Raw genomic sequence first — 17500 nt, 5'->3', positions numbered from 1 at the left:
GTCTGTCTATCTATCTGTCTCTCTCTATCTATCTATCTACCAGTCTCTCTCTCTCTCTCTCTCTCTCTCTCTCTCTCTCTCTCTCTCTCTCTCTCTCTCTCTCTCTCTCTCCATTTGTGTGTCAGCGCGGCGGTTTCTTCGTGGAGGGGGGGCTCTGTCTGTCTGTCTGTCTGTCTGTCTGTCTATCCATCTGTCTATCTATCTGTCTACCACTCTATCTCCCTGTCTCTCCGTGTGTGTGTCAGCTTGGCGGGTTCTTCGTGGAGGTGGGGGCTCTGTCTCTGTCTCTGTCTGTCTGTCCATCCATCTATCTATGTATCTATCTATCTATCTACCTATCTATCTACCACTCTCTCTATCTCCCTGTGTCTGTCCGTGTGTGTGTCAGCTTGGCGGGTTCTTCGTGGAGGTGGGGGCTCTGTCTCTGTCTGTCTGTCTGTCCATCTATCTATCTATGTATCTATCTATCTACCTATCTATCTACCACTCTCTCTATCTCCCTGTGTCTGTCCGTGTCTGTGTTAGCGCGGCGGGTTCTTCGTGGAGGCGGGGGCGCTGGACGGAGAGAGCATGTCCAACACACTGTGGCTGGAGCAGGAGCGGGGCTGGACGGGGCTGCTGGTGGAGGCTGACCGCACCGCCTTCCTCGCCCTCAGGGACAAGCGGCGGAAGGCGTGGGCGGCCAACGTGTGCCTCGCGCCCACGCCCTTCCCGGCTAAGGTGAGAGAGAGAGAGAGAGAGAGAGACTAACTTTTTGTACCTCCTCCTATTCCTCCTCCTCCTCTTATTCTTCCTCCTCCTCCTATTCCTCCTCCTCTTCCTCCTATTCCTCCTCTTCCTCCTCTTCCTCTTATTCCTCCTCTTCCTCTTATTCCTCCTCTTCCTTCTCCTATTCCTCCTCCTCCTCCTCCTCCTCCTCCTCCTCCTCTTTCTCCTCCTCCTCCTATTCCTCCTCTTCCTCCTATTCCTCCTCCTCCTCTTCCTCTTATTCCTCCTCTTCCTTCTCCTATTCCTCCTCCTCCTCCTCCTCCTCCTCCTCCTCCTCCTCCTTTACCTCTCCCACTAATAGCTACCGTAGAATATAATCAGCCAAACAGTAATTTATGCAGACCACAAGATACATCGCTAACTGGTCTTCCTTTATATTCCTCCTCCTCCTCCTCTTCTTCCTCGCAGGCCGCCTTCCGCACCAGCAGCCAGGCTAACAGTAAGGGCCTCATCGTGGACATCAAGCACCGCGCCATGAACAGCCTCGTGGAGTTTGCTGACGAGAAGGTTAGAGAATTTAGCACCCTACAGCACCACGCCTCGCCTCCATTACTTTCCAAAGGCTCTAGTTGAAGTGTAATGGTCGTTAACCCCTTCAGTACCGTGACGTGTTTCCATATTCATTCTGGTGACTATTTGGTGATTTGATACAGCTTCAGAAACTTATGTGGGGGATTGAAATAGTGAAGACTGTGGCCATTAATCTTGTGACCTTCCTAATGTCAATGAAATGGTTTAATCGTACACAAATCTCAAGGTAAAAATGTGTCCCAGTACTGAAGGGCTTAAAATAGTGAAGACTGTGGCCATTAATCTTCTGACCTCCAATGACCCTTCCTAATGTCAAAAAAAAAATGGTCTAATCGTACACAAATCTCAAGGTAAAAATGTCTCCCAGTACTGAAGGAGTTAAGGGTGTTTTTTTACGGTTCTAATGACAGGTTAACGAGATGTCTACATGGTAAACAGGAGAAGCAGTCTTGGGAACCCGGCTCTTCATCTCTGTGGTCATGGGAAACAGTGGTGGTGAGAGCGAAGTGTTTCTGGGTACATAGATTGAGTGGCCAGGTTGAGTTGTCACGTGATTCATGCCTGACATACACGCACGGGTTCGAATCCTCTCTGTGACTCCTTCAGGCAGTTTGAGGCCTCTTTTGTCCTCCTTCAGGCTGTTTGGATCAACTTTTATCCTCCTTCAGGTTGTTTTAATCCTCTTTTTATCCTTCAGGCAGTTCGAATCCTTTCTCTGTCTCCACTCAGTTCAGATCCTTACTGGTGCTTCAAATCCTTACTGGTGCTTCAAATCCTTACTAGTTCAAATCCTAACTGGTGCTTCGAATCCTTAGTGGTGCTCTTCCGTCAGGTAGTGTCCAGGTCGTGGTTCACAATGGTCCAGTGCGTGCCCCTAGAGTCACTCCTGCTGGCTTTGGGCGTCGGGCGGGTCCATCTGCTGGTGCTGGACGTGGAGGGCGCTGAGAGGGCCATAATGTCACACCTGGATCTGGGCCGCTTTGATGTACAGGTGAGTTGGTAACTGGATGGTGAGGTGGAGTGGTGATGTAAGGTGGTGGTGGTGGTAATAGTGGTGATGATGCAGTGATTTGGTGATGAGGTGGAATGGTGATGTAAGGTGGTGATGGTGATAATAGTAGTGACAAGGTGTAAGGTTAAACTAGTGAGTGGATGGTGATTTTGTGGTGATGTGGTAAAGATAGTGATAATAGTGATAACATGTGTAGTGACTGAATGGTGATAAGCTGGAATGGTGATGTGGTAAGATGGTGACATGGTGTAAAGGTTGAGCTAGTGAGTGGATGGTGACTGAATGGTGATGTGATAAGTGGTAACAGTGGTGACATGATGTAGAATTGAGCAAGTGATTGAATGGTGACTGGGTGGTGATGTAAAATGGTGACGGTGATAGTAGGATGGTGACATGGTGTAAAGTTGACCTAGTGACTGGCTAGTGATGGAGTGGAATGGTGATATAGTAAGATGGTGACAGTGGTAACCGAATAATGACACGATATAAAGTTGACCTGGTGACTGGCTGGTGATGAGGTGAAATAGTGGTGATTTGTAATAGAGTGGTGACATGGTGGTGACATAATGTGGTGAGAATGAGAATAAAAAATTGATAAAACTGGTGACTGGCTGGTGATGAGGTAAAATATTGATGACTGGTAAGAGTGATGACTTGGTGGTGACATGATGTGGTGAGGATGAGAATGACAAACTAATAAGTGGTGATAGTGAAGTAAAAAGGTGATGAGAGTGGTGATAGTGGTGATGCGGGAGTAACACTTGAAGGTAACTGCCGTATTAATGTTCCAGGTGGTGTTTCTGGAGTGGAAGAAGATGGAGGAGGTGGAGGAGGTGAAGAAGGACATGGCGAGGCGAGGATACGTGTTGGAGGCGAGAAGGACAGAGGACTTCGTGTTTGTCAAGAAGGATTCACAGTATGAGGGAAGACTAAGGAGGAGACGGCGAGGAATGGCTGTCTATAACTAAGCTAAGGTTAAATTCGTATACCTGTTAACCCTTTCAGTACTGGGACACATTTCCACCTTCAGATATGTATACGATTAGACCATTTCACTGACATTAAAAAGGGTGTATGGAGGTCACAAGATTAATGGCCACAGTCTTCACTATTTTAATCCCCCACATGAGTTTCTGAAGCTGTTTAAAATCACCAAATCTTCAGTACTGGGACACATTTTCACCATGAGATTTGTGTACGATTAGACCATTTCACTGACATTAGGAAGGGTGTATGGTTGTCACAAGATTAATGGCCACACTCTTCACCATTTGAATCCCCTATCTAAGTTTCTGAAGCTGTTTAAAATCACCAAATAGTCACCAGAATGAATATGGAAACACGTCACGGTACTGAAGAGGTTAAATAAATACATAGAGACTGTATACTAGAGGCGGTGAATTCAGGAGAGGGAAGGAAGAGAGAAAGAGTATTTGAAGATCATTGAAAGAGAAGGAAGGAAGAGAGAGGGCATTGAAGGAGTGAAGGAGAGGAGAAGAGGAACGAGGGATACTTAAACTTGTCATATACCTGTTTAATAAATGCAGAGATTGTGTTTGAAGAGCATAGAAGGAGAGGGAAGAGGAAAAGGAGGATGGGGGGAAGAGAGCATTGAAGGAGAGGGAAGAGGAAGAGGAGGAGGGAAAGAGGGAATGATTCTAAAGAGTTAAGCGAAGTTGAACACCCAATACCTAATAAATGATAAAGAAACAAGAGATTTTGATTATAATGAAACTTAAGAATGAAAGGAGGGAGAAAAGAGGGAGAAGGCGAGAGAAGGAAGAGGAAGAGGAAGAAGAGTGAAAGGAGGGAGCGAAGAGGGAGAAGACGAGAGAAGAAAGAGGAAGAAGAAAAGTGAAAGGAGGGAGAGAAGAGGAAGAGGAAGAAGAGTGAAAGGAGGGAGAGAAGAGGGAGAAGACGAGAGAAGGAAGAGGAGGCGAAGAGTTGTCTGGTTCTAAATAAGGTCGTGTGTGTGTGTGTGTGTGTGTGTGTGTGTGTGTGTGGAGGAAAACCCGCGCAATATCGCCACACGCCACGTTCACCACACTCCACCGCGGGGCATGAAAGTACACACACACACACACACAGTCACCAACCACCCGCGCCACACCACTACATTCTGCACAGCCACGCCCGCTCAGCAAGGCGTGGAGGGCGTGAGGATGGGAGGGCTAGGAGGGCGTGGGGTGGCAATGCGTGTGGTGGTGATGGTGATGGCTGCAGTGGTGTTGTTGAGCATCACCATCTTATCGAGGCCGTATAGTGGTGAGTGTGTGTGTCTGCCTGTCTCTCTGTCTGTCTGTTTTTGTATTTCTGTCTCTTTGTCTTTTATATATGTCTGTTTACCTGTCTCTATCTGTCTGTATGTATATATGTCTTTCTGTCTGTCTGTCTGTCTATCTTTTTATGTCTGTTTACATGTCTCTATCTGTCTGTCTACCTGTCTGTCTGTATCTTTTAATATGATCTGTTTACCTGTGTCTCTCTGTCTCTGTCTGTCTGTATGTATGTGTGTCTGTTTGTGTGTATCTGTCTGGCTAGTGATGAGGTGAAATAGTGATGACTGTCTGTCTGTCTGTCTGTCTGTCTGTCTACTTACCACAAATAATCAAACTCATAACCAAACAAAAACACACAAAATCAAAGTATATGCAATTTTCTACCCTTCCCTTCTCCATGGCCTCCTTCAGATCACCTCCTGCTGTCCCTGGAAGGCCCGCTGCCCACAGACCACCCTGAACTCCTGCGCTATCTTCGTCAGGAGGTGGGTGTGGTAGTGACGGTGGTGGTGGTGGTGATGGTGGTGGTGATATTGTGATGGTAAGGCTAATGGTGGTGATGTATTTGGTGAAGAATGAGTGATTGTGTGATTTTGGTGGTGGTGGTGGTAGTGGTGGTGGTGGTGAGGTGGTGATGTGATGGTGTTGTGGTGAGATAAGGCTAATGGTGAAGCTGTATTTGTGTGTTTGGTGATGAATGAGTGATTGTGTGATACTGATGGTGGTGGTGGTGGTGATGGTGGTGGTGTTGTTGGTGTTGGCATTTAATTTCCTTTTCTTCTTTTCTTATCATTCTTTCCGTTTTTCTCTTCTTTTCACTCTTCTCTCCCCCTCCTCTACACCTTCCCCTCCTCTCCCCTCCCCTACCTTCCTCTCCCAACCCCTCTCCTCCTCGTCCTTCCTCTCCCCTCCCCTCCCTACCTTCCTCTCCCTTCCCCTCTCCTCCCTTCTCCTTGGTGGTGATGGTGGTGGTGCCTGCAGGTGTTGGTGCCGCCTGCCACTGGGGACTACAACCTGCTGGGGAGGAAGAACGCGGCACTACTGAAAATGGAGAAGAGTGAAGTATTTTACAACGAGACGCTGAGGACGCTGCTGGCTGACAAGTGTGTGTGTGTGTGTGTGTGTGTGTGTGTGTCAGCTTGGCGGGTTCTTCGTGGAGGGCGTTGTCTGTCTGTCTATCCATTCTATCTATCTACCACTCTCTCTATCCCCCTGTGTCTGTCCGTGTGTGTGTCAGCGCGGCGGTTTCTTCGTGGAGGTGGGGGCTCTGTCTCTGTCTGTCTGTCTGTCTGTCCATCCATCTATCTATGTATCTTTCGGAAGTTCGTTGCAAGTTGCAATCGTGTTATTCTAAGTGAAGACTTATTCTTACTGCAGGTAATATATTATACGGTATTGTATTTTCTAATTTTAATTCATCTAAGATTAATTACACCACTTTTCAAGATTGCTCATAATGTCACACAAATTCAATCAATGCCCTTAGAAATGTTAAGCTCATCTCCATTAATCCTTATCTCCGTAAATCCTTCATCAATGTTAATCACATACAATAAAACCACAAACATTAGGTGCCAATTTCACAGCTGATGCATCTCAATATCAACTCAATGCTTGACTTCTATAAATGCCCATATAATGTATACACCACAATATATCATATGTAATTATCTCCTCAATATTATATATCTTAATGCATCAACTGTGGAATTGCACTACACATACATAAAATCTTAATATAACATCCTAATAAATACACATCCTATATTTGTTTCCTCCTTTCACTTAAATGACATAAACATTGTCTTAGACTGCATTAACAACTATAGAGCTTTACTCACTAATACAAGAAAGAGTCTGTCCATGACTCGAATGTTTCTTCTCCTCCTCTCGGCCACTGCCTTCTGCTTTCTCCTCTCGTTTCTGCCAAGATTCTAGATCTATCCTCTTGCTGGTTTCTGCTTATTTTAAATACTCAAGGTTTCGTACCTTTTCTCCACGCCCATTTTACCATCTACCATTCAGAGATCAGACATGTGGAGGTCCACGTGTGACAATGTAAGGACGAGAACACATACGAAGGTAATGTAGAAACAACCTTAAACGTAGTAGAAACAACCTTAAACGTAGTATACACAACATTGCCTTACTGGTGTTTCATAGGCTCAACTTTTCCCTAGTCTCATAGCACGTTCACCATTGGTCTAAACATGAAATACTGCTTGTTCATTGGCCATTTAAAACCACCCATCCTGTTCAACTACACGTGGGGAAACACGTCTTGACTATACCACTCTCCAACGTCGTAACCAGAGTATTTTGTTTTGAGTGTTTGTTTGGGTCTGCGTAATATCTGATGTCTGGCTTCCCTCTCTTGTTTATGTTAGGCCTCTCACTCTCGTGTTCAGTTCACAGTAGGGTCCCTTGTACAATTCTCCCGTAGACGTAATTATTTACATCCTTGTGCCACTGCTGCATCACGCTATGTCCCACCAGGCTGTGGCATGCCAGGGTATGACATATCTATCTATCTACCTATCTATCTACCACTCTCTCTATCTCCCTGTGTCTGTCCGTGTGTGTGTCAGCGCGGCGGGTTCTTCGTGGAGGCGGGGGCGCTGGACGGAGAGAGCATGTCCAACACACTGTGGCTGGAGCAGGAGCGGGGCTGGACGGGGCTGCTGGTGGAGGCTGACCGCACCGCCTTCCTCGCCCTCAGAGACAAGCGGCGGAAGGCGTGGGCGGCCAACGTGTGCCTTGCGCCCACGCCCTTCCCGGCTAAGGTGAGAGATTGAGGACTACCAATGAGAGGCTTTACATAAATGCAGTTAATCTCATGACCTTATATTATTAGTCTAAAGAAACACAAGTAATTCTTTCATAGAAACACAAGTAATTCTTTCATGAGTTCTAATCCTTTCATAGCTTGTTCCTCCACGATTAACTGTGTTGGTTCAATGGTTCAGATGCTGTTCACGCAGTCCTCTCACGCTCCGGGGCCGCTGAGCAAACCACTGGGGTTCAAGATGCGCGCAATGAACGGCCTCGTGCAGTACTCCACTAAGCAGGTGAGTGTGAGTGTGTGCGAGTGTCAGGGAGGTGAGGGAGTAGCCAGCGGTCAAGCGGTCACCCATCCAAGCACTAACCAGACCCACCGCTGTTTAACTTCAAGGAGAACTGGTTTATAACTGAAGGGCTGGTTAGTGTTCAGTGGTCTCCGTGTTCTGGGAGACTGAACGTTGCGTGTGTGTGTTTGATCTGGTGCAGTCTCTGACGAGACAGCCAGACGTTACCCTACGGAACGAGCTCAGAGCTCATTATTTCCGACCTTCGGATAGGCCTGAGATCAGGCACACACCACACACCGAGACAACAAGGTCACAACTCCTCGATTTACATCCCGTACCTACTCACTGCTAGGTGAACACCACCTACACGTCAAAGGAGACACACCCAAATATCTCCACCCGGCCGGGGAATCGAACCCCGGTTCTCTGGCTTGTGAAGCCAGTGCTCTACCCGGTAGCTCACTGAGCTACCGGGCCGTGTGTGTCTGTCTGTCTGTCTGTCTCAGTCTGTGCGTGTGTCTTTACGTGAAGTAGCTTGATTTGTTTAAGGCTTTTCGATGCGTTTGTTTGTTGCATAAGTGGACGTTTTATGTGTTTCCAAGTTTTATTCTGTTTTAAGCCATTTACAAGTTCTTGCAGGAAATATTTTGATGGACCATGCCTCCCAAGGCATGGTTGTGGTCAATACCTATTACTATCTCTCTCTCTCTCTCTGTGTGCGCACGTGTGGGGGATGGTGTACGTGTGCTCTCGTGTGTTTTCTGGTAGACTGAGCTGGACGTGTTTGCTTGTGGTCTGTGTGTGTTCTGTTTTTTTTTTTTTTTTTTTTTTTTCCCTCGTTTCGTTATAATAATGCGAGAATAACAACTTTAATAATGCGAGATAAAATAACATTTAACACTGCAATGAAATGGTAACAACAACAACACTACAATGACACGGTAACAACGAGAACTCTTTCACCCACTCCCCTCGCCTGCAGGTGGTGGGTGACTCGTGGTTTCAGCGGGTGCAGTGCGTGGCCCTGGAGTCCTTACTGATGTCCCTCGGGGTGCAGCGTGTGGACCTACTAGTACTGGACGTGGAGGGGGCAGAGCAGGCCGTGTTGAATCACCTGGATCTGGACAAGTTTAATGTGCAGGTGAGGGGGTTGGACGTTGGTGGTGGTGGTTGTGTTTGGCCTGCCTGGTAGTGCTGAGTGCAGGGCCGAGGGAGGAAGGATGTAGGATTGCTAGTGTTGCCTCGTATTTGTACATTTAATGGTGTTGACTGTGTGGCGTCATGGTGTAGGATTGCTAGTTGCCTCGTATTGTACCTATGGTGGTGTTGACTGTGTGGTGTTGTATGGGCAGGGTAGGGAAGAGATACTAATGTTGCCTTGTGTTTGCAGGTGTTGTGTTTGGAGTGGAAGAAGCAGGCGGAGCAGCAAGTGGTGGTGGACGACCTGGCACAGCGGGGCTTCGAGCTGGTGGCGCGGCTCAGGGAGGACCTCGTGCTGGTGCGGCGAGGCTCTGAGTACGCCACAAGACTCCCCACTACGACGCTGCCCAAAGGTACTCACTCTCCGCCACAGCAGAATGTACATCTTGTAGTACCATTAAGCCTAAAATTAAAACGACGGGGAGGGGGCGTTCGGGTAGATGAGCATAATTTTTACCTCCAAGAGCGTCCGGAGAGAGTGTCATGAGATTACCGAGAGAAGCCCTGCATTACCAGCACGAAGGCGTTCATGGTTGTAGTAGGGTGATCAATTTTTTACGTAAATATATTTACCCACATTTTATCTACCAAATAATAACGTTAAAAATCTATGGATTAACACCTTGAGCGGCTAATTTTTACCTCGAAGACCGTCCGGGAAAAAAAAAAACTTCAAAATATTCGGGGGAGTCTCTCGAACTCTTCAAAACACAAACCGCTCACTAATCAGCAACACTGCCGACCACTGAGTCTTCTTAATAGACTATTGAGTGTTGGGAAGGCGGCCCGCCCACGCCACACAGGGAATGGAGAGCCGCCGGTAACATCACCCTTATACATTTCGTTGACTGGAATTATGTTTTCTTTAATTATTTTTTATATTCAGTTCTTGTATAATCAACTAACGCACCTCCTACTCAAAAAAAATGTGTATTCAGGTGATGTACCCCATAATTTATTCGCTGTTCAGGTGATGTACCCCATAATTTACTCGGCCAATGTAACTCACAATTTGTATACTCAGCTAATGCTCCTCATACTCAAGATATCTTAGGTATACCTATCTTAATTTTGTGAATGGTATCTTAGGTATATCTTAATGTTGTGCATCTTATCTCACTCTAGTCAGTCTCCTCACCCAGCGTTCCCCGTTCTGTGGGTCTGCTCTGTGTGCTTGTCTTTTCTAATCATCTCACGAGGTTCTGTTCCTTCCTTGGCAGCCTCGGAAACAGTGACGCCCCGGACGGTGCACACAGCGGGAGGCAGCACATGACCACTGTAGGCGCTCCACTCACCCACCGTCTCTCGTCCTGCCTAGATAAGAAAATTTGTTAGTGTACGCTGCACGAAGAAATTTGTATATTTTGTTAATTATTGTACGCTGCACGAAGGAATTTGTATGACTTCTACATCATAGCTCAAGATTATTTACACAGTCAAATGATTGGGTTGATTTCTTATGGCCAGTAGTAGTAGGTCAAGGTTTGATAAACAGATGAACTGTCACGGAGATACTGTTTGTGTGTTTTAACCTCCACCGTTCGTAGTCTTGACACCGAGATCTGTTTATTGTCAGCTGGCAGCTTGGAGTCGTCCTGGTACATGATCACCCTTTCCTGTAACCTTTCTTCCTAATGTATACTCTTCTCCGGCATTCCTTTTCAGTTTACAATAATTCTTCTGTAAGGTATCCAACTCCTTCCCGAGGTTGAACGACCCCAAGGTACAAGTCTTCTGGTTGAGTCCGCCCTGCAAATACAAAGAATACGGTTACACTTCCAGGGGTCACTGCAGTGTGATTAGTTAAATAAACCACATATAAAATATTTAGTGTGTTTGTTACCTTGTCACTTGCAATCGTGAAAGATTTCTTCTAATGGCATTCAGCGGTGATTCAAGTACCGATAATCAAGATCCCTATCCAAGTGTTCTTTCTATATTCCGCCACAAACCACTGGAGCTCTTGAACAGTTAGGAACTTCAACAAATCTGACAATTACATATGCCCACCAGTCCTCGCCACCTCCAAGCACCACACCTTCACCATTCCCTTCACCTACAATAGTAACTCCCCGCACAGCTCGGATCCAGTTTGCCATGCTCAGCATCACTTCTCATCCTCGGTAGTATAGTGGTTAGTATCCCCGCCTGTCACGCGGGAGACCGGGGTTCGATTCCCCGCCGGGGAGAATGCAATTTTTTTTCTTAATTTATATTTATTTTCTTTATTTTATATCCCCTGCTGTGCAAAGCTAACAAATATACAACATACACCAGCAACTGAAGTAAATATTGCCAAGCCAAACTTAAAAAGAACTTCTCCCCTTCCCATTCTCAGAAAACCAAAATTATACATTTTTTCATTAAAATTCCGCACTTTCACGATGGCCAAGAGTTGCACGGTAGCCAAGGAATGTCCAACTCACAAAAAAAAATAAAATAAAAACTTGAATAGAACTCACGAGATTCGAACCCGGGCACCCAGCCAGATTAGGGGCGCGTTACCAAGTGAGAGATGACTGCGTGGGAGGAAGGAACGCGAGGGGAGGGACGGAGGGAGGAAGAGAGCGAGAAGCACACCGATATTAGGGAAGGTAATGGCGGGAGTGGGAGGTGGGGAGATAGAGGGAGATGGTTGAGATATTGGATAAATAATACGGAGAGAAATAAGATAAATGGGGAGAGAAGAGGAGGAAGGGAGAAAAATGTGGAAAGGGAAGCATAAGAAGAAAGAAGGCAGAAAAGAAAGGAAGAAAGAGGAAGGAACACAAAAACTAGGACAAAAAAAAGGAGAGAGAGGAGGAGGAGAAAAAAGGAAAATGATGTAGAGACGCAAGAGAAAAAAAGAAAGAGGAAGAAACAAGGAAGAAAACTGAAAACAAATTAGAGACAAAAGAAGAAGAGGAGGAAGAAGAGGAAGAGGAGTAAGTAAGAGGTAGGGAGAAAGATGTAGAGAGGCAAGAGTAAAAAAAAAAAAGGAAGGAGGAAGACGGGAAACAAACTAGGAACAAAAGAAGAGGAAGAGGAAGAAAAGGAAGAAGAATAATCAAACCTCCCAATAAACTTTAAAAAAAAATAAATAAATAAATAATAAATCAAATAGAACAAAATAGAACCATGAAGACTATTACACCACAAAAACAACCTTATGAACACTAACCAACCACCGAACACTATTAGCACCCCCGCACCAATCCTAGCCTAGCCTTGCCTTGCCTGGTGACGTCAGAGCCTCACTACCTTGCACTAACCTCCCCCAACACACACACACACACACACACACACACACACACCAGATGACATTAGCAAAGTGACTGGCATTGAAAGACAGCTGAGTGCCCAGACTGTCACGAAGGCTGAATAAGAAGGTGAGTGGGTGAGCGAGTGAGCGAATGAGCGAGTAGGCAAGTAAATTAGCAAGCAACTTTGTGAGAAAGTGAGTAAGAGTAAGAGTAAGAATAAGAGTAAGAGCGTAAGAAAGAGTAAAAGTAAGGAATGAGTGAGAGTGATTAGTGAGTAAGCGAGCGAACGAGTGAGTAAGCGAGCGAACGAGTAAGCCAACGAGTGAGAAAGTAAGCGAGTGAGCGAGTGAGTAAGCGAGCGAACGAGTGAGTAAGCGAGCGAACGAGTGAGTAAGCGAGCGAACGAGTGAGTAAGCGAGCGAACGAGTGAGAGTAAGCGAATGAGTAAGCGAGCGAACGAGTGAGAGTAAGCGAGTGAGTAAGGAGGGAGTGATACGCTGCGTTTATCTCTCATTCAGTCTTGAAGGTGATACGGTGATAACGTTACGAAGAAAGGAAGGAAGGAAGGAAGGTTACGAAGGAAGAGATGAAGGAAAGGTAGATAGATAGGAAGACACGTAAATAGGAAGAAAAACGTAATTTAAGAGAAAAGGAAGGAAGATGAAAGAAAGAAACTTCAGGTAACAGAAATGGAAGGAAGGAAGGAAGGAAGGAATGAAGGAAAGAAGATGAATGAATGAAAGAAACGTAGATGGATAAAGAAAGAAGGAAAAATCTGGCAAATGAATGTAGGAAAAGAATGCGTAGGAAAAAGATGAATGCAAGGTGTGGAAGATGAAAAGGTAAACAAGAAGGTAGAAAGGAAGGAAGGAAGGAAAGTAAGAAGGGAAGGAAAGTAAGAAGGGAAGGAAAGTAAGGAAGCAAGAAAAGAAGAAAGAAAAGTTAGATGAAAAGTCGAAAGGAAGGAATGTAGAGAGGAAAGTAGAAAGGAAATAATGAAGGAAGAAAAGTAGGAAGAAAAAATAAGAAAAGTAGGAAGGACATGAGGACAAGGGTAAGAAAACAAAGATAAGAAAACGGGAGGAAGGTAGGAAGAGGACACAGGTAGGAGTTGGACACAGGTAGGAGGAGGACACAGGTAAGCAGACAATAGTTGAGGAGACCCACTACTACACCAGATAAGGTAAGGAGACACTCACCTGGCGCACCTGAAGGCCTTACGCAGGTGTCTCGGGGCCATTACGTCACCAGGTGCTCCACGCGTCCCTTGCACCACCACCACCACCAACACCACTATCACACCATTACCACCACCATCACCTGACCTCACCATCACATCGCATCTCACCACCACATCACTGTCACCATCACCACCTGACAAACAAAAATAATTAAAACGAATATAGATAATTACACTCACTCACAAACTACACTGCCAATACTCACTCGTTAATTAGAAGACTGTACTAGCTAATGACCCCAGTGACACGTTGAACTATCCTTGGCTAATCACCTACTATACATTTCAGCGGTGGACAAACGGTGTTTTTGCAGATATCTCCTAAACGAATCGTTGGATGAGTATGATATTTCAACACACTACCTTGAACATCCGTTCGTAATTTATGGTTAACATACCACAGTGCTATATGTGTTATGTGAGGAGTTTACTGAGTGATATTACGCCTAATCCAGTCATCATATCAAAGGTGTTATACAGAATCGGACGAGTGTGGGGTACTCGTCTAACCCCTCCACCACCACCACCACCACCCTGAAGAACCCCCAGACCACTCCTTCTCTACCCCAGTATCGCATGACCCTCTTCCCGCTTCCTCTTCACCCCTATTCACACCATCAGCCTTCCACCTTTGATTTTTTTCCCTATTGTAATTACATACGTATAGGTATAATAGTTACATACGTCAGTATGTACATACATATCATACATTAATGATATTATTTAATACAATTGCTGGTATATGTGGACATGAAAACCAGAGTGGGTCAAACGACCGTGAAAGCAATAGCTAATTCCGCTGTTAATGGCCGTATAGCTGGATAATAAGCAACGTATCTAACAACAAAATAATATTATATATAAACTGGACCACTTTTTATGATCAATAGGTAGACAGTACGCAATAAGAGTATCAACTTTTCCTAACAGTAGAAGGTCCAGGTCACAGGTAATTCCAGCACATCATGTTCACATGGTTGACCATAACGACTGCAAACATGGCTCTTCTATATACTACACGTAAACGTGCTGTTGTACAGTAATTATCAACGTGAACCACTTCTTGCCTTCATGAAATTGTACCATACTCGTTAATAATCATATCTATACATACACACTTACAGAACATTATAATGTATAAATACAGTGGTGGGAGAAGTAGGGAGGGACACAGGAGTGAGGGAGGCGAGGAGCTAGGGAGAGGAGAGGAGGGATAAAGAGGGCGAGAACTTCCGAGACGGGGGAGACGTAGTAGTGGTTAGGAATGGTTTGGGTGGGTGTGTGGGGGGCCACACTTTCATTCGAATGTTTTTTTTTTTTTTTTACATTACAAGGGCACTGGCCAAGGGAAAACAAAGTGTTGGAAAAAAAAATCCTGCTGGTTGCCAGGCCCTGTTAAGAGGAAAGTAGGAGAAAGAGAAAACAAAAAATCTAAAAGGAGGGTCCAGTTAACGTAAGAGGTGTCTTGACACTCCTCTTTTGAAAGAGTTTAAGTCATAGGCAGGTGGAAATACAGACACAGGTAGAGAGTTCCAGAGTTTACCAGTGTAGGGAATGAAGGAGTGAAGATACTGGTTAACTCTTGCATTAGGAAGATGGACAGAATAGGGATGAGAAGAAGTAGAGAGTCTTGTGCAGCGAGGCCGCAGGAGGGGGAAGGCATGCAGTTAGCAAGTTCAGAAGAGCAGACAGCATGAAAACAGCGGTAGAAGACAGATAAAGATGCAACATTGCGGCGGTGACTTAAAGAATCAAGACAGTCAGTTAGAGGAGAAGAGTTGATAAGACGAAAAGCTTTAGATTCCACCTTGTTTAGTAAAGCTGTGTGTGGATCCCCCAGACATGAGAGCCATACTCCATACACGGGCGGATAAGGCCCTGTACAGAGCAAGCAGCTGGGAGGGAGAGAAAATGGACGAAGACGCCACAGGACACCTAACTTCTTGGAAGCTGATTTAGCAAGAGTAGAGATGTGAAATTTCCAGTTTAGATTTTTAGTGAAGGATAGACCGAGTGTGTTTAATGTAGAGGAGAGGGAAGTTGAGTGTTATTGAAGAAGAGAGGATAGTTGTCTGGAAGGTTATGTCGAGTAGATAGTTGTAGAAATTGAGTTTTTGAGGCATTGAACAAAACCAGGTTTTCTGCCCCAATCAGAAACAAGTGAAAGATCAGAAGTTAGGCGTCCTATAGCATCTCGCCTTGAGTCATTTAATTGTTGTTGGGTTGGGCGTCTGTTGAACGCTGTTGAATAATGCAAGGTGGTATCATCAGCATAGGAGTGGATAGGGCATTGAGTCAGATTTAGGAGATCATTGATGAATAATAGAAAGAGAGTGGGTGATAGGACAGAACCCTGTGGAACACCACTGTTGATAGTTTTAGGGAAGAACAGTGACCGTCTACTACAGCAGCAATAGAACGATCGGAAAGGAAACTGGAGATGAAGGTACAGAGAGAAGGATAGAATCCGTAGGAGGGTAGTTTAGAAATTAAAGATTTGTGCCAGACTCTATCGAAGGCTTTCGATATGTCAAGGCCGACAGCAAAGGTTTCACCGAAGTCCCTAAAAGAGGATGACCAAGATTCAGTTAGGAAAGTAAGAAGATCACCAGTAGATCTGCCTTTACGGAAACCATACTGGCAATCAGAGAGAAGGTTGTGAGCTGATAGATGCCTCATTATCTTCCTATTAAGGATAGACTCAAAGGCTTTAGAAAGGCAGGAAATCAAAGCTATAGGGCGGTAGTTAGAAGGATTGGAGTGGTCACCTTTTTTAGGGACAGGTTGAATGTGAGCAAACTTCCAGCAAGAAGGATAAATAGAAGTAGAGAGACACAGATGAAAGAGTTTGACCAGGCAGTGAGCGAGTTCGGAAGCACAGTTTTTGAGAACAACAGGAGGGACTCCATCCGGACCGTAAGCCTTCCGAGAATCAAGGCCAGAGAGGGCCAGGAAAACGTCTTTATAAAGAATTTTAATTTTAGGGATGAAGTAGTCAGAGGGTGGAGGAGTAGGAGGAATATGCCCAGAATCATCCAAAGTTGAGTTGGTAGCAAAGGTTTGAGCGAAGAGTTCAGCTTTAGAAAAGAAGAGACAGCTGTAGAGCCATCTGGATGAAGTAAAGGAGGGAAAGACGAAGAAGTAAAGTTGTTAGAGATATTATTGGCTAGATGCCAGAAATCTCGAGAGGAGTTAGAATTGGAAAGACTTTGACATTTTCTATTGATGAAAGAGTTTTTAGTAAGTTGGAGAATAGATTTGGCATGATTACGGGCAGAAATATATAGGGCATGAGTTTCAGCAGTTGGATGGCTACGGAACCGTTTGTGAGCCGCCTCTATCATTGACAGCACGAGAACAAGCAGAGTTAAACCAAGGCTTTTTAGCTTTAGGGTTAGAGAAAGTATGAGGAATGTATAGCTCCATGCCAGAGATAATCACCTCTGTTATGCGCTCGGCACAAAGAGAAGGATCTCTGACATGAAAACAATAATCATCCCAAGGGAAATCAGAATAGTACTGCCTTAGTTCCTCCCACTTAGCAGAGTTAAAATGCCAGAAGCACCTCCGCTTAGGCGGGTCCTGAGGCTGCACTGGAGTGATAGAACAGGTAACGGAAATTAGATTGTGGTCGGAGGAGCCCAACGGAGAGGAAAGTTTAACAGAGTAAGCAGAAGGGTTGGAGGTTAGGAAAAGATCAAGAATGTTGGGCGTGTCTCCAAGGCGGTCAGGAATACGGGTAGGGAACTGCACTAGCTGCTCTAGGTCATGAAGGATAGCAAAGTTGAAGGTTTGTTCACCAGGTTGGTCAGTGAAAGAAGATGAAAGCCAAAGCTGGTGGTGAACATTGAAATCCCTAAAATGGAGATCTCAGCAAAAGGAAAGTGAGATAAGATGTGCTCCACCTTGGAAGTCAAATAGTCAAAGAATTTTACATAGTCAGAGGAATTAGGTGAGAGGTATACAGCACAGATGAATTTAGTTAGAGAGTGACATTGAAGTCTTAGCCAGATGGTAGAAAATTCTGAAGATTCAAGATTGTGGGCACGAGAGCAAGTGGTGTCGTTACGCACGTATGCGCAACATCCAGCTTTGGATTGAAAATGAGGATAGAGCAAGTAGGAGGGAACAGAAAAGGGCTGCTGTCAGTAGTCACAGAC

General features: G+C 45.2%; 2 protein-coding genes, 1 long non-coding RNA gene and 1 other non-coding gene across 9 annotated transcripts in view; 3 read left to right on the top strand and 1 right to left on the bottom strand.

Annotated features, from left to right (window-relative positions):
- The window catches only part of LOC123502883 (protein Star-like), a 4873-nt gene extending 1446 nt beyond the window's left edge, over positions 1–3427 (top strand). The window contains exons 4-7 of the mRNA XM_045252174.1: positions 526–720; positions 1177–1275; positions 2132–2290; positions 3103–3427. Of these exons, the coding sequence (XP_045108109.1) occupies positions 526–720; positions 1177–1275; positions 2132–2290; positions 3103–3279 (630 nt within the window). The 3' untranslated portion in view covers positions 3280–3427. The remainder of the gene's footprint in view (positions 1–525; positions 721–1176; positions 1276–2131; positions 2291–3102) is intronic.
- Positions 3428–4382: 955 nt separating this feature from the next.
- Positions 4383–10684, top strand: LOC123502882. Its single transcript, XM_045252173.1, has 8 exons — positions 4383–4576; positions 5002–5075; positions 5572–5692; positions 7177–7373; positions 7557–7658; positions 8641–8799; positions 9049–9211; positions 10079–10684. Exons 1-8 carry the CDS (start codon positions 4474–4476, stop codon positions 10129–10131), a joined length of 972 nt encoding a protein of 323 aa, XP_045108108.1. The 5' UTR covers positions 4383–4473; the 3' UTR covers positions 10132–10684.
- The window catches only part of LOC123502886, a 13628-nt gene continuing 6157 nt past the window's right edge, over positions 10030–17500 (bottom strand). For 4 of the 6 annotated variants that reach the window (XR_006674251.1, XR_006674254.1, XR_006674252.1 and 1 more), the window contains exons 2-4: positions 13300–13474; positions 10391–10607; positions 10030–10172 (exon numbers count right to left, since the gene is read on the bottom strand). This is a non-coding gene — a long non-coding RNA (uncharacterized LOC123502886). Of the gene's footprint in view, positions 10173–10290; positions 10608–13299; positions 13475–17500 lie in introns of all 6 variants that reach the window. The other 2 variants (XR_006674249.1, XR_006674250.1) reach the window with 2 other exon arrangements.
- Trnad-guc lies at positions 10976–11047 on the top strand. The gene has a single exon. It is a non-coding gene; the product is annotated as a tRNA-Asp (tRNA).

This window comes from Portunus trituberculatus, chromosome 12 (genome assembly GCF_017591435.1).
Source record: "Portunus trituberculatus isolate SZX2019 chromosome 12, ASM1759143v1, whole genome shotgun sequence".
Taxonomy (NCBI): domain Eukaryota; kingdom Metazoa; phylum Arthropoda; class Malacostraca; order Decapoda; family Portunidae; genus Portunus; species Portunus trituberculatus.
The sequence above is the reverse complement of the archived record's forward strand: the minus strand, read 5'-3'. Positions and strand labels throughout refer to the sequence as shown.

Excerpts from the sequence above, each read along its gene's own strand:
- LOC123502882 (XM_045252173.1), top strand. The coding sequence starts at position 4,474 with ATGGGAGGGCTAGGAGGGCGTGGGGTGGCAATGCGTGTGGTGGTGATG. Across the intron at positions 5,076-5,571 it reads TGCGCTATCTTCGTCAGGAG|GTGTTGGTGCCGCCTGCCAC; the intron begins GTGGGTGTGGTA and ends TGGTGCCTGCAG. Across the intron at positions 8,800-9,048 it reads TGGACAAGTTTAATGTGCAG|GTGTTGTGTTTGGAGTGGAA; the intron begins GTGAGGGGGTTG and ends TTGTGTTTGCAG.